Here is a 17,347-nt window from a genome sequence, read left to right on the forward strand (position 1 = left end):
TTGTGATATTAGAACAAAGTTACTAATAAAAACGAGAATAAATAAAACCATGGAGTTAGCGATACTTATCCATCCCAATTACCTGATTATTTTGACAAAATATCGCTAAACTAGAGGCAAAAAAACAAAGAATTTATATAATAAACAACAGGTTCTTTAAAGTACATGTTACATGTTAAAACATTTACAACACAGCTTGTTAACACCTAAATAAACACCGCACTCTGAATTGGCCATTGACCATAAAACACTTTCGATACGAAAAATTAATAAATCTCATATATCTACTGACCATTGAAGTGACGTGCAGTTTTAGGTCATACTGTTATGTTTTTGACTGCGACTTAATTCCAGTGATTTGGATGTGTTGGAGAGAATCATTGTTTGAAGAGTTGAATTCAAGTTTCAGAGTGTTTTGTCGCATTATATACGAGTACTACCAAGCGATTTAGCGTTCCAGTACGATGTCGTGTACAAACCAAAAGGGGTGTCAATTTTCATCAGAATCCTAACAAGTTAGCCCGCTTCCATCTTAGATTGAATTATCACTTAGCCCACCACGTGAGATTGTGGTCAAGGGCTAACTTGTAAAGTCCGATTTCAAAAATTATTTCAGTGTTCGATAGCCCATTTCTCAAGAAAGACTAGGTATATATTATCCCCATATTCCTACGGGAACGGAAACCACGCGGGTGAAACCGCGCGGCGTCAGCTAATAAAAATATAAATAACGAGTAACTTTGTCATATTTACGCAGAGAATTGCAATATAAATTAATTTTTCAATTATTCAATCTACCTGACGCAAAAATATGTTAAATCTGAGATAAATATATACTCGTAAGTATATAATCTATCAGTTACGATTGCCTTATGGAACACACAACCGCAAAACACGAGCCACGGTCCGAACAAGTTAGCCAATTAACATATTAAGTTCATACACGCTAATACTTAGTTAATTGCCACTAACCGAGCGAATATGTTGGCAGTGGCTAGTTTTTGTATAGACCTATTTCACATTCAATACCAACTATTTCATTTAATACCTTGATATAATGTACCTAATAATACAGGCACAGGGTTATTTAGACGTAGTAAAAACATTCGGGACACAATTTTGCATATAATTATAGTAAAATAAACTAAAGTGTAATTGTGGAATATATTTCACCGGTACTCGTGTTTAATTAGGAAATACCATAATATATCACAGTACCAGTCTAATGTTTTTTTTTAATTATAGTAGGAGAGCCGAAGAGGGGATTTTTGCAGTTACTCGAGCGCAGCAGTTGAACATAAGCTATACCTTGCATGTTGTTGAGTACCGTATAAACTCTTAATATAGCTGGGTACGTTTAGGCAAACAAAAAATATAGTAACTTCAAAAATACTCATCGAGCACGTTATCGATAAGGATAAAGTGAATTCGTTGATAGCTAAAAGATGTGCATTTCGAAAATCTAACTATTTGGCCGTAACGTAATGGAATGGGAGGGTTTCAAAGTTACAAAATAAAACCCTTATATTTCAGTATCTGAGCCACTAGCGTGGTTAATTTTTTGCTTATTTTGAAGGAAATGATCACTAATATTATCTGATAATCCCAATAAGTCGAAGTAATAAAAATTGCCGTTTTTTCCCACCGCTGAAAGCGAACAAAGTATATTATATATATTTCCTATCATCTAATCTACCTAATCTAATCGGCCTCTAAGACGCTTTAGTAACTGCAAATTAGGCATCCCGGGCTCCCCTACTATTAGTTTGTAATATGATTGTTTGACTTAAAAATAATAATTAATTGGATTACGCAGTATTGCATGATTGAGCACCGCGGATATGTTAAAAACTAGTAGGTAGTCTTAACTTTACTTATTTCGCTCAGATGAGACTTGAGATAGATTAAACAAAATATGCTGAACAACAGAAATGCTACGTAATCGCTACGTAGCGATAAGGCCGCCTTTCGTATCCTACTTCTGTGCTATACTTTTTTTCTGTCTTATTATTTGTTTTTTCTTATGTTGTAATGTACAAATAAAGTATAAATAAACAATAAATAAATGCGGCGCAGTAAAATTGTGGCCCCACAGTTTTTGTTATTGCTAAACATACATACGTCACCAGAATATAATTAACTAATTAATATAAAAAAAAACAACGAACTTCTGCTTAGCAATGGATTGGATGGATGTTAATCATATAGTTTCACTTTAGATGATTCAATTAATTACAAGGCAAAAAAACGTATAAAATGCGAGCGCGGGCGTCCGAGCCCACACGTCTCTAAATAATATAAGCGACTGTTGAGCTACATACCAATGCACTAAGTTATTATCACCTTTTTTAATTGCCTACGATTTCTATCTATAGTCGATTCTCTTTCTACAAACGCCAACGCTTCGAAAATTAAAAAAATATATATGGTAATAACAATCACGTGATCAAGTTGTCGATCGGATCTGTCATTCCCATACATTTGGTTACTTTTCGAAGCGTATGTAAAAAGAGAATAGAAAAGAGGGGATTAAGCTATCAACCTATCAACTCTGGGATGTTATTGAAAATTTCTAGGAAGAGTAAATCATTATCAACCCATATTCGTCTCACTGCTGAGGACGAGTTCTCAGGATTCTTCTCTCAGGATGAGTTACTATAACGTAACAACATGCTCTTCGAGGCACAAGGAAGTAACACCACCAACTTGTCAATTTCTCATTTAAGTAAGTCGAATCTAGGCCCTCGCGATCTGAAGTCGCAAAGGCTAACAGCTGAACCAATGAGTCAGTACCATTACTTAAATTAACAAAATAACAGAGGCCTTATAGCAAGGATAAGGATAATAATTATGAGTAGATGATAGAGAGCAACCCAGTTAAAGTTAAACACTCAATTCCTTGCCGAACAGTGTCAATGAACTTTAGAATTAATTATCTTCACGACATTTAAAAACACTGAAAAGCAATTTAACATAATAGCTTTGGTCTCGACGTGACTATAATCAATCCCCAGTTATTTTGATTACTCAAAACTTGGAGAAAGCTGAAGGTTTGCCAACGATTTTTTAACCGAAATGCCAGATGCTGTTAATTGTTAAGTTATACATCTATATTAAACTATAATATTATAAAGAGGTAAAGTGTGTTTGTAGGGGGTAATCTCTGGATCTACTAAACAGATTTAAATTTTTTTATAATTCCTTACAAGTTAAGCCCTTGATTGCAATCTCACCTGTTGGTAAATGATGATGCAATCTAAGATGGAAGCAGGCTTACTTATTAGGAGTAGGATTGGATTTGGGATTGTAGGAAATCCACAACCATTTCGGTTTTTACACATCGTCCAGGAACGCTAAATCTCTTGGCGGTACGTTATTGCCGGTAGGGTGGTAAGCCACGGCCGAAGCCTCCCACCACCCATGGCTTTATGTACTTTATCTCCATATTCTCACGCGTCTGTTAGTACAAATATTGTAAGACTTGTCAATTTGCAATACTATGCAATTATAAGGTGCGTTAAAAGTTTATTATTGTAAAAATTGTCTTTATCGTTACAGCAACGATCCCTCTTTTCTCTTTAAATTATTGTTCTAGCCCTTTTTTTTTTTGTATAACTTGTCTAAATTCATCTTATGTTACGAGTTAGTAGCTTCCAATTTATATCTGTTTCCAATACAATTTTCATCTTTTGGGTTTAACAGTCCCAAACACAATGGACTTCGGTAATCTACAATTATGGAGGAAGCGGTGTGCAACTTATAGATTTTTTTTATTTTTCAAAAATAATTATATATTTTAGCCATATATTTTTTTTAATATAACCAATATTCCCATTCCTCTCAAATTAGCCGGGAAAGACTACGCAAGGAGTGGGTACGATAATAGACCAACGGGGCGGAGATCGAACCACCCCTCAGTTTTGAGTCCGACCGCTCTTACCGTTGAGCTATTGAGGCTTAAAGCTTGTCTTATGAAAATTCACCGAATAACCTCAATCTCTTTATATTCCTAATGAATATTTTTGTTTTTGTTACTTTGCAGTCCCAAATTAATACCCGACTGCGTGAATCGAGAGTTTTGAAGGAAGCGTTCCGGTTGCTGCTTTTAATCCATCACGATGTTATTATAATCATTTCTGAGAACACGTCCGAAATTGACCTTTCTTTGTCCAGCGGTAATTGGGTCTCTACACTGACTCACGCACGTGTAACATCAATATGGATTACCTATGCTTTATAATAATAATAAATAATAAATATAGTTAAACAATACACATCACTATCTAGCCCTAAAGTAAGCATACAGAGTAGCTTGTGTTATTTGTGCTAAGATAGTTGATATTATAATATTAATATACAACTATATACTACATATAAATACTTATATAATGTATAAATACACACAGACACTGGAAAACACCCATGCTCATCACACAAATATTTTCCAGTTGTGGGAATCGAACCCACGGCCGTGGATGCAGAAAGTAGGGTCACTACCCACTGCGCCACGCGGCCGTCAAATGCTTTGACATTACCATTTTCATTTACAACCTTTGGTGTTCAATTCAAGTCAAAATATTTTCGAAATATTTAATAGTAAGGTTCTCCGAGACAAATTACTTTCGGAAAACGACATGTTTAATTCTGTCGGAAGGTTATGATTGTCGGTGAGACGAAGTGACCATCAATCATCTTATATTATAAAGCTGAAGAGTTTGTTTGTTTGCTTGAACGCGCTAATCTCAGGAACTACTTGTCCGATTTGAAAATTCTTTCAGTTTTAGATAGCCCATTTATCGAGGAAGGCTATAGACTTTATATTGTCCCCGTATTTCTACGGGAACGGGAACCACGCGAGTGAAACCTCGCGGCTAGTTGATGCTACCAAACATGTTTCTATGTTCGGCAATGTGATCTTTATAGTTGGCTGGCGATGGTATTCCACTTAAGATTAGGTGGATTTCTGCTTCTTCCGTCAACTTACACTATAAAATCCGGGATACAAAGCAAGGTATAATCTGTGTCTATTCTAAATTTTAGTTAAATCCAATTAGTAGTTTTTCATGAAAGAGCAACAAATATCCATACATTCATTCATACATACCTTCGCGTTCATATTTAGAGATAGTAATTTGTCAGAACCAGCAATGCAAAAGTCTGCACATAATAACACGAGCACATTAACTTGACACCTGGCTACCAAATACAACCAAACAAACACAGTACAAACATCATTCTAGCCAGGTGTCAAATTAATCCGCACGAGCAGTACGTATCCAAATTTAGATGACACGTATGGTGATATTAAAAATAATACAATGCACTGCGTAATTAGAGACTGCATCGCCGGTTTATGTTTAAAATACAAATATACCGTCGTACGGTGCGCGCTCACAGCCCATGGTGTTCCGCCTCGTCGAAGAATACTGTTTTGATGAAAACGCCACTAATGGATGTATGGAAGTACATACAACGTCGGTAATAACCTAATACATAATGATGTAAGTTTTGTAAAGAAAAAGTGTTTGTTCAATGATGAAAGAAATACATAAATATTTAACTTTTTCGAAGACCATAACTTCCGAATTAACTATTTACTTTTGGTGTTTGAAAACCCGTTACTCTGCCCATCTAAATATATAAAAGCGAAAGGTCATCTAATCACGAAATCTCGAAAAAATGTTAAAGGTAGTTTATAGTTAGAAGACGTCCTCTAAAAACGTATTTTGCGGCAAGGCCGGATTAAGGAGGTCCAAGGGCGGACGAAGTCGCGGGCGTCTTCTATAGTATAAACGTAATGTCACGTGAAGGTGAAATTAATTTAAGGAACTGTTTACTGTTTACTAATGTTTAATGGTACCTCAAAATAATTTAACGGTATTACAAAAATACGTTTTAACAAAAAAAACACAAATAGCGAAGCTCGGTAACCCAGATTTGATAATAGATGACGGAAGACTCTATTATACTAATCCCTCTTTATGTGGAAAAAAAGGTTGAAGACTCGGTGATTTATACAGCTTATTCATTCGTCTATCGCTTTTAAATTTATGCTTATTTAAACCACTGCCACGCAGCGGCGTGCTCAAGGTTTTTAACTAGGGTATGCACTATATGTACAAATTTTACAGAATGTGAAATTCCTCCTCCAATACTATTATGTAATGAATCCTCAGTATGCATTGCGTTTAGGCATCTATGAAATGTCCGCATCTGCTGTCATGGGTAGTAGTACTAGGTACCTACAATAGGATTTTGATCATAGTGTACATTCAACACATTATTTCAGTAATGAACCACTAAAATAAAACTATATAATACCAACAAACACGATAAAAGAAGTTGTTCAGACTGACAGTTCTTAATAATCATAACTTTGCCATAAAAAAAAAACGAATTTTTAACCGACTTCCAAAAAGGAGGAGGTTCTACGTACGGCTGTATGTATGTTCAGCGATATTTCCGTGGATCGAATTAATTTTTTTTATTTAATATTATAAATGCAGTAAATCCCTCTACCTGTCTGTGTCTGAAAATGTTACATTTTCACAGCTGCATCACAGAAATGATTAGGATGAAATTAAGTATAGAGATAAATTGGACCTTGGCGCAAAACTTATGCTACTGTTCATCCCGGAAAAGTCCACAATTCCCTGGGGATTCATATAGCCGGAGTCAAGGGCGTGCGCTAGTCCTATATTCCTTTTCTAAGTCACTTTCCATTCGGGATACTGATAGGCGTAAGGTCGAGATTGTACCGCAGGTAGACGTTGGAGCGGTAGGTATAAATAAAGACGCAGTGCAACGTTCCGTAAAAATAGTCTCTGCCATTTCCGCCTTCGGGGAAACGGCTATCTTTTGTTATTTTCTTTGTGGCTTAACGGACGGTCATTATTAAACTTGAACACTACATCCAATAAACATACGAATTGAACAGAAGATCGTTTAGTTCATGGTGTCTAATGAATAACAACTTTAGTTTACCTATTTATCTCGAAAATAGAGCAGTGCGGCAGTAAGCTTTTGAGCTTGGATCAACATATTATAAGCTACTTATATTTCCGATTTGAAAAAATTTCTTCGCGAACTAAGTCATAGGCGCAGACTGTATCAATTAATATTTACCTAAATGTCAGTAATTAAGTTTATTAAGTACTTATATTCATAAGATATTTAATGCTAGCCACAAACGGTCAATTATTCTCACGTTTCTGTAGCACCCACGACTATAATAATTGATCGTGTGTTGGTCACTGCGTACATGACTTGTATAGTATGCCGTGTGGGTACGTTTGCTTTTCAGAAACGTTAGAATAATTGACCGTCAGTGGCGACCTTTAGAAACCATAACAGGAGCTACGCTATCTTCGGGGCCAGGGCCAGATAGCGATATGTGTATGGTCCAAATACACTTATTTATTAAAATGGAAAGTCCCAAGAACGTTTAGTTTCTCTTAAGTTGGCCATCATCTATACTAATATTCTAAAGAGGTAAAGTTTGTGGTATTGTAGAGGGTAATCTACTAAACCGATTTTGAAAATTCTTTTACCACTAGAAGGCCACTTTGTTTGTGAGTTTCATAGGCTATATTTTATCCCCGTATTCTCACGAGAACGGGAACCACGCGGGTGAAACCGCTGGTTATCTGGTAGGTATATAATCATTTTATATCATGTATTGTTTCACTACGTAATCACAGAACTTACATACTCGTAATACGTAAAAGGGATGATAGTATGTATTTATTTAATTCATCTTTTATTTCCGCTTGTTACAAATGATAGCGAACCACTCGAGCGAAGCTGCGGGTAGGGTCTAGTAGATTGCAGATAGTTAATACAAAATTCAGACGATGGACTTTAATGAGGTCTATTTTCTTCGTCAACTTATTTCGTACCTTTTAAGTCCACAAAGTTAGAGGTCTTTAAATTCAAAGTCTCAACCCTAAAAGATATCGCTTTGAGCAAAGATATGAGGCAACACACTGTGAAAGTGTTTTGTATTATAAACGCAACAATATTAAATCTTGGTCAATCAAAGGCTCGTGCACAGCTAATTAAATTAATAAATGATGCGATCATTAATCACTTCATTTTATCGTTTTTTAATCACTCAAAATATCAAAATACAACCCGTTCTCGTGAGCGATTCCCACAATAAATAACAGTTACATTTGAAATGAATCAACAGTACGAAATCGCTGTTCCGATTGACTCAGCCGCTCTCGAGTCTCCACATCCATCGTCCATACCTTTTACTTGCGCGTGATTCATGATATTCTGGTTACTTAATTATTTCCTCTGTTGTGATACTGATTTAAAATTTATGGACGTCATAAAATTGTATTATTATATTAATTAGGCTTTTTTTTAGAAATTCTATTAAGTTTCGTTTCATAATATTATAAGAGTTCATAAATTATCGTAATATATGTATATTTAGATGGGCAGTGAGCATATTATGTATATAATGTGTAGTTAAAATGTGCACCAGTATTAGCACTAAAGTATATATATGTATAAAGTAAGTACCTACTTAAAAGAAAACTAAAAAAATCTTACAAATGTTCGTTTTTCTGTTAAATTTTCAAAGATGCCATAAAAGCTCGCCATTAAATGAAACAGGTTATGTAGCGTTATATGTATAACATAACCAACATAAAGAACTATCGCAGTCACATGAAAAATCATCGAAATCTGTACAGCATTTCTGCATGAGTGAGCAACAAGCTATACTAATATTATAAAGAGTTAAGTTTGTGGTACAGGTTATACGTGGATGAAACCACGTGGCGTTGGTTAGTAATTGATATAAATATAATAAGCACTTGCAAGTATGCAAATCGATTAAATACTCATACAAAAAGCCTTGTGTTTCAATTAGACAAATCCAATAAGAGCACAGCGTGGTTGCGACGAATAAAACGCAAAGCGGTACAAATAAAAGACGAAGAGCTGGCGACAAATTGCGTGGCGGCAGCTGGCCACTGCGTAGGTCAAGGAGAGGAGCGCTGGGATTGTTGTCATCTGAATACTAATTTGAAACGTCAAATAAAAATATTATTAGATAATGGTGATAACACTGGCGTGCACTTCATAAATGGATTAAAGTACTGCATACCCTAATAGTTGTTTCCTTAATGCTTATTTAATGAAGATTTTCCCACTTTGGTTAATTTATATTACTAGTGCATACCCTGATCGACCACCTTATGCACGCCACTGGGTGATGATGATGATGATGATGATGATGATGATGATGATGATAGCAATAAGTTGAAAACTTAAAATTAAGTTACACAAAATGAACCTACTCACGGAAAATTAGCTCAATAGCTTAGTTGTGCTAATGTTATACGATTGGCAGACTAGTTAGTTTTAATGTACCTAATAAATTAATATTTATATTATTATTTAACTATAGATTAATTAATTAATTATGTAGGTACTATCTATGTATTTGATTTAATTGTATTTATTGACTCAGTATTCCTGTGTATATTTTAAAATGGATGTATAGCCTGAAAAAGACATTATTATTCACAGGCTTAATTCGCTTCGGGAAGGGGAATATTGGTCATATTGAAAAAATAATCTTTTTTTCAATATGACCAATATTCCCCTTCGAAATATAAATATAAAACGAAAAACTTAAAAATATATAGGTTTCAAACGTGTAAGAAGTCTTGTAAGAAGCGAACAACAAACAGCTCTATGGTTTTTTTAATCTATACCAAAAGCTCAAATACGCCGATTTAACGCATCAAGGAAAAAGAGCCACCAATTGTAGCGTCCCAGAATAAATTTAATATGCACACAACGTAATATTATATAGCCTAGCACTGTCATGTTCGGTTATAGAACAAACAGATTAAATGGTCCTTGAACTTGTGGACGTAAAGTAGGCATAATGGACTGACGAGCGATCGGACGTATCGGCTACAAAAACAACACTATTTTAACTTGTTTTAAAAAGACCTACCTTTTCAACCGACTTAAAAGAAGAGGACTTCAAAAAAGCCTTCTCAATTCGAAGCGTATGTTTTTAATCATGTTTGTTACCTCATAACTTCGTCATTTAATAACCAATTTAGAAAAATCTTTTTTTTTGTTTGAAAGAGTATATAATAACTTTCAGATTGGTCCCATTTCATTTTCATAAAAATCGATTTAGTAATTTTGTGTTAAAATCAAAATAAACAAAAAACGTCTTTTAAGTCGTTTATTTATTTTATACATTCCTGGGCCCAGATTTGATTAAATTATTATAATATCAGTTTAAGACTGGCTTTATTTCAGTTTGATTAACAATTGCATAACCAACATAAAAAAGCAAGTACATTATAAAATTCACGATTTCAACGAGAAACACATTTCAAGAACCTCCTCCTTTTTGGAAGTCGGTTAAAAAATACATTGTTCATTATTTCGTTAATAACGTTTAAAGTTGTAGCTATTTTTGGTGATTTGATTTATTATAAAATAAACGATTTTTCGTATTTTTTTCTATAAACCGCGACTAATGAGCGATTTAAATTCAAACAGTAATAAACTCGATTCAAAATAACTGGTTGAACGATGAATTTTCCGTAGTACTCGTATATTGAGAGGCTTACTCATTGGACATGCTCGCGAATAGTCATAAGTCATAACTTACCCTGTCCAATGATTTAACGACCTTGGCATTGTTACTGTTAGAGACGAACAACATGATCGTGATGTTCAACATTAGTTGTCGCGTTCAGTTATACAACTTGAGCTTTACGCAACACGATGATCATGACTTCGTTTAGCTTTGTTTACAAACAACATAAAATGTTGCTTCATATGCTTGTTGTGCATTATGTGTTATCAACTCTCTGGGTTTGTGAGATAATAATTGACGCAGAAAGCGCAGTGCTGGTCGTCCCCCTAGCAGGTGGACTGACGACATCAAGCGAGTAGCAGGGACTCGGTGGATGGAGTATCCTTTAGACCGAGACACAGCATTGTAGCTTGGCGGCCAGATTAAGCGTGAGACAAAAAAATCTATTACTGCTAGATCCTACTAAATAGTCTGGTCTGGTAATAGGGTCCAGCTCTGTGAGCGTACTACTACAGAAGTACTGTTAAACGATTTAACCTTTTGGAATGGGGTGGTATTAAAATCAGGCGTTGAACATACAGAACCCTCACCAGATTAGCGTTTCAACATCCTCGTCACTCTACGTCAGGTAATATGATAGTCAAACGCTTACTAGTCGTCGATTAAACATAGCATAACACTACTCACTAACTTGGCTGGAAACGTTCAAATCCAAAAAATTTCTTAAAAATCAAGCATTACACTAGCAAGAATACTTAAAAAAACTTCGCAAGGTGAACAACCCAATTTTCAGACCGATGATCCAAATAACGGTGTTACCCTACAAAACAATTACAGTCCAGCTATTTGGCAATTAAACGGTCACACTGTAATAACTCGCATGGTCCCACCGGCCGCTCCCATCGGCACGCTATACTAACTGAGAGGTTCAGCATCGCGTGCTGAGTCGAGCCAGGCAACCAGCGTGCCAGCCCCATATAGCTTGGATCAATACAATACCGCTATGGTACTGCTTGAACTTTGCGAATAACCGGCTCCCGCTTCAAGGACGATACGATCAATGGCCAGATGTTCTCCTGTGGTATAAATAGCTTACGGTATGTATTTGTATGGATTGAGTCCTCGGGAAGACCTAATTGGTTATTATTAACTTATAATTGTATACCTACACAAAATCGTTACTACGTAATCCAAGCATACATTTTTTGTTCATATTTAAACCGCAAAACTAGCTTTGATGAATTTTGAAACAAGTAAATAAGACCTGGGTTGGAGATAAAAAGATTTCTTAAGTAGACTTTTGTCGCTAAAATAAAATTTCAAATTAAATGTTGGTGTTAAATCAGTCAAAGAATCCATAATTACTCAAGAACTAAGGGATAGGGTAGGGCTAAGCATAGATGGACTACGATTACACCAAATAATTATTATTTATTATTTTGTCAAGGATATAAAATATGCTGAAATACGTAAACGTTAGGGATAAATCAATATTAATGAGTACTATTTATACTTCTCAATATAACGCAATTTGATACAAAACTGGCTTTTCTTTAATGTTCTAATGTAGTTTCTTATTACACATGCATTGTTATAAATTATTATCTACGCATTTGATGGTCGTGACGAGGCGGTTAAACTTACAATTTTACAATCCTGAGATACAGAGATCGGATCAAAAGTTAGGAAACACTGAAGAAATCAAATAGGGCATTTTTAATTCAATAAAATACCGTACCTTACCTAGGCAAGTACGTTGGACAACAACAAATCGTTTAAATACCGTGGTTGAATAAGATTAGAAGTGTTCGCAACTAGATGCACTTACCTCGTGGTCTCTGTAGAATGGCTCTAGGAGATTCTCCGGTACCCGGTTGTTGAATGCCTTCGACAACAGCCATTTAATCGACGCTCGCTGCTTTGACTGCAACAAAAGGAAAATTCATTTTGAGCGAAACATCAATCACGAATAGGTAGTTTTCTAAATCTCTATGTATTTTTAAAACTAGCAGTCATCCGTTCTTTTCGTTACCGTGAAATTCAGTTTTTCATTAATCCCGCGGGAACCATGGATTTTTCTGGATAAAAAGTAGTTATGTGGTAATCCAGGGTAATCTATCTTCTTTTTAAATTTCAGCTAAATCGGTTCAGTAATTGCGGCGTTAAAGAGTAACACACAAACCATACAAACTTTCGCGTTTATAATATTAGTAGGATGGTTACTGTAAAAGCTAAATTAAAACGCATAGTTTAATGAATTCATACAAATTTCGCTAGAAAAATCTACTGAATATAAACATTTATTTCCACCAAAACTATATTCGTATATTTCATAACACTAAAGTAACAGGTACGTGAGGCAAAATCATCAATATCTATAGGTCAAATAGTTTTAGAGTGTAATGTGATCAAACAAACACCGAGAACTTCTTGCCCCAAACAAATACCGTCGCCGTTACGTAGTAGACAATATAATTGGTCAATAACACGTATTCCACTTGTTGCGATCACTTTAAAGGCATTGAAGCGACCACTGTGGATTGCAACAATTATTGTCAGCCACATTATGGTACCGTCCGCTTATTGTCAGCAAATTGACCACATAATGGAACTAAGTGCCGGGCTATATTTGCCGATAATGGCAGTGATCATGATAACAGTGCAACGAACAAGCCACTATCACAATAATGTATCACTTGGACATTACTACAGGTACTATCTATCGTGTAATCAACGATCTCAACTCAAATAAATTGGTCCAAGTTCAATAAATACAACATAAAATAAGTGAAGAGTAATCGGTGTCATGTTAAAACTTAAGTAGAAAATCAGTTGCACGTTGCTGGTGGTGATTACCAAGTATTGTTTATGTTCAATAAAAAATTAAGACAAAATTTAATCAAATTTCAAGTTTATTCCAAGTAGTTTACAATCACTTTTAAAACCGAACAATGAGTGACTAGTGACTCTACCGTCAGTCCAGAAGCAAAATCTAATGAGAAGATTCGAATAAACACAGCAGTTAACAGATCTACATTAATATTCATTTAACATTTTGGCATTTAAAATCAATTAATTGTAAACACCCAAATTGAGTGTACCTAGAACATCCGAAATTTATTAAATCAGAAGAATTAACAATTGCCAAATTCGTATAGCTGATCATCTTTGTATGATAAATCACTTTGAACACGTAATCTGAGGAGATTAATGTTAGGAATTGGAAACTAAGTCACTGAACGAATTAAATTAATAGAGTACATTACAAATTTCTTGATAAAAGTATTAATTATGTTGGTCAGACATAAAGGTTAGTAGAGAAGTGAGGCACATCAAATATTCATTGTCTGGTTTCACTGGACGACAATGCGACATAAATTTTGCAATAGCCTTTTAACAGGGCACTCACTACTTAGCGCACATTTATCATTTATATCAATTGAGGTTCCGACTTTCGAGTGTTTGATTGATCTAAATTTGCATAGCATAGCTGTGATAGTACTTTTTAATATGACGTTTAGATCAAAATATGTTTAAATAAATTGCAATATGGTTATGATTAGAACAGTAACTCTTTACTAACTCTATACTACTCAAATATATACAGTTGTCTCGGCCAAGTCGCTTTTCCCAACAACACCTTGGGACTATTTAACTTCTTTGGCACCAATATCGTATTTTACTCGTCATGCACTGTGATTCTCGTACTTGTTCAATTGAACCCTAAATTATCTGTAAACATTACGTTATAGACATTACAAAAATAGTTATCACACCAGACACAGGTCTTTTTTTATTTTTGGTAAGAAGACCAAAAACCTTTAAAATTTATTGTAGGCAAAATTACATTCCATTATTCCTGATGTTATTTGGTATGTGGTAGAATTAATTGACAATGCAAAACAACGCTATTTACACATTCCTCAAGTTAAAAATAAACATTGGCTGCAACATACGCTGCGCTATCAACGTAATTATCTGATAGCTTATAACTTATAAGTATCATAAATGCCAAAGCTTTGATTAATATGTTATCAAACATGTAATAACATCAACACGACTGATACACTACATAATGTTAAAATTGTCGGCGTTCTACATTCCTGTTATGTGCGTGAAACATTCTTGTTGCAATTTATTTTTAATGAAAACGGTAAACGCTTAGCAACAAATCATATCACCGGTACCTCTGCACGCATATTACCTACCCCAGTCGTAAAGTAGGTTAAGCAAATTGTTGTTTAAATTTTTGAAGTCATTTCACCTTTTTTGTTATCTTGGTTAGAAGTTTTGATTCGCTTAAAATTCTTCTTTTCTTATTCTATGCCAAAAAGAGACACGTGATTTTAACGACCATCGAAATCGTCAGAATCAGATGTATGTATTACAAATATATTAGATTGTAAGTTGCACGACAAATAGACTGAATGCTAGTAGACAAAACCAAGATCATAAAGCCAAAAGGTCGGACGCGTGCCGTCGCATGCCAGGGCGGTTAAAAATAGGTCGATGCAGAGACACTCCCAAATAGGAAAACACTTGGATGCTCCCAATCTTTCGATCAAAGGCGAACATCATAAACAACTGCTCCTATAGTTTATTAAGAGAGACGATATGCCGGAAGAATATTAATCGACCGAACTTTAAATAGAAATCTAATTAGATATGAAGTGGTGCTTTAAGTAATAACAGACATCTAACGGTATTGTTTATTATCGAGATCAAGAAGATTGTTCAATTTAAAGTTATCTTTTTGTGATTTAATGGAATAGGCTATTTCACTATAATAAGCGTTTGGCGCGCTCCAGCAATATAGTCTAGATCTAGATATAGTGTAATGTAAGACAGCATATTCTAGGCCTTCGTATTTTCAAAAATTAATTTATTCTCCTATCACCTAACTATATTAATTTTAACCGCACATTTCATCACATTTACATTTATTGCGTCCTATAGTTATTGTCTTTAAACTTGGTTGTCTTGTTACATCTATTTAATAAACCAAGATTTAAATCGTTCTTTAATAATTAATTATTTTATATTCATTTACTTAACATACAAATTGAGTATTTTTTCACTCCTTTTCCATCGTTAATATTATGAAATTGTTTCCACATACTTGCTCATTAGTTTCGGAAGTACAATATTCGTAATAAGTGAAAATATTACAAAGCAATTTTAATAACAAAGGACGTTTTACGAATGAAATACCGTTACGGACCATAATAATTGTTATGCATATTTTATGGCACCTGTGATGTAATATACAAACAAGTTGATTTGATGTTTTATACAACTTAACTGTTTACATGCTTTTGTCACAAATCCAAGGTAAAAAAATAATTTATCTCTTTGATGAATAAACACAAGAGCATGTTAGTGGCTCAACCATGCCCACTCTACCCTTCACTGACGATACGTATAATTTATAGTTTCTTCTTTATTTACTAGTTTCCGTCTAATAAGTTAATTTTTATTTAACTATGTTTACCTAATAAGGGATTATTTTATTTTTAATTAAGTAAATAGGTATGGCTTAATTTTACTTTGTTATTAATTGCAATGTTTATATTTCATAACTTATAAATTTTTCTTAATAGATTAAATTATAAAGCGTCATTAGACCTGGATTGCTAAAGGATCTACAATGTCAAAAAGTTGATTTTTCTTTTGGCATTCAGAATTTTGGCTTGGCAATAAACGTGTTAAAAACGCAGCTACGAGTTCATACAAAAATCAAATATTAGACACGTATAGTTACGTAAGGACGCCAAGCTACCCACTTTAGTCAATATTTAACTGAGCCATGTTCATTTAAATACAATTACGTCATTTCTGTTTAATTCCAAACAACATCGTGACAGTGTTGCGTTTTTCGTATTGCGAAAATAAAAACTGTGGGGAAACAAACCCGATAGTGTTAGGGGTCAAAGTGTACCCAGTAGACAGTGGTTTATCGCAACATTTGGAGGGTATAGGAAGGGTTAAAAAATAATAATACGGAGGTATTATTATTTTTAACCCTTTTGACGGTCTCCGTGTCGCAGTGGTATGCGCGGTGGATTTATAAGACGGAGGTCCTTTGTTCGATCCCCGGCTGGGTCGATTGAGGTTTTCTTAATTGGTCCAGGTCTGGCTGGTGGGAGACTTCGGCCGTGGCTAATTATCATCCAACCGACAAAGACGTACCGCCAAGCGATTTCGCGTTAGGTTCGATGTCGTGTAGAAACCGAAAGGGGTGTAGATTTTCATCCTCCTCCTAAAAAGTTAGCCCGCTTCCATTTTAGATTGCGTCATCACTTACCATCAGGTGAGATTGTAACCATAACATGTAAATAATAAAAAAAAACCTATTTCGAAATCAATATGATAGGAAAAACAAACAATCACACTCTACATTCGCGAGCAACCAAATCGACTCAACATGCAATAAATACGGTAACATATGCGTTGAGTCGATTTTGTTGCTCGCGAGTGATTTCCTCCATCAACAGAATAGTGAGACGTCGTGAACACTAGCATGTATACGTTGTTGACATCCAGTCGACTAGCACGAAACGTTTCGTTTCGACGGTTCTAATTAGAACAGCAAGATGTGGAATACCCTTCCGGCGTCAGTTTCCTGACACTCATGATTTGTGAAGCTTCGTCTTGTACAATAGTCCAAGTGTGAATAGGCGCTCTCCAACCCAGACTTCATTATTGATTTCGATATCTATCAAGCATGTTTTATTTTTAGCTAAGAAATAAATTGATTAATTG

General features: G+C 34.8%; 1 protein-coding gene across 1 annotated transcript in view; it reads right to left on the minus strand.

Moving 5' to 3' along the window:
• Nucleotides 1–17,347, minus strand: part of LOC112051879 (patronin) — an 83,061-nt gene that overhangs the window by 41,766 nt on the left and 23,948 nt on the right. The window contains exon 2 of the mRNA XM_052891103.1: nucleotides 12,414–12,509. Coding sequence (XP_052747063.1) covers nucleotides 12,414–12,509 — 96 coding nt within the window. The remainder of the gene's footprint in view (nucleotides 1–12,413; nucleotides 12,510–17,347) is intronic.

The sequence above is a fragment of the Bicyclus anynana genome, chromosome 3 (assembly GCF_947172395.1).
Source record: "Bicyclus anynana chromosome 3, ilBicAnyn1.1, whole genome shotgun sequence".
Classification (NCBI taxonomy): domain Eukaryota; kingdom Metazoa; phylum Arthropoda; class Insecta; order Lepidoptera; family Nymphalidae; genus Bicyclus; species Bicyclus anynana.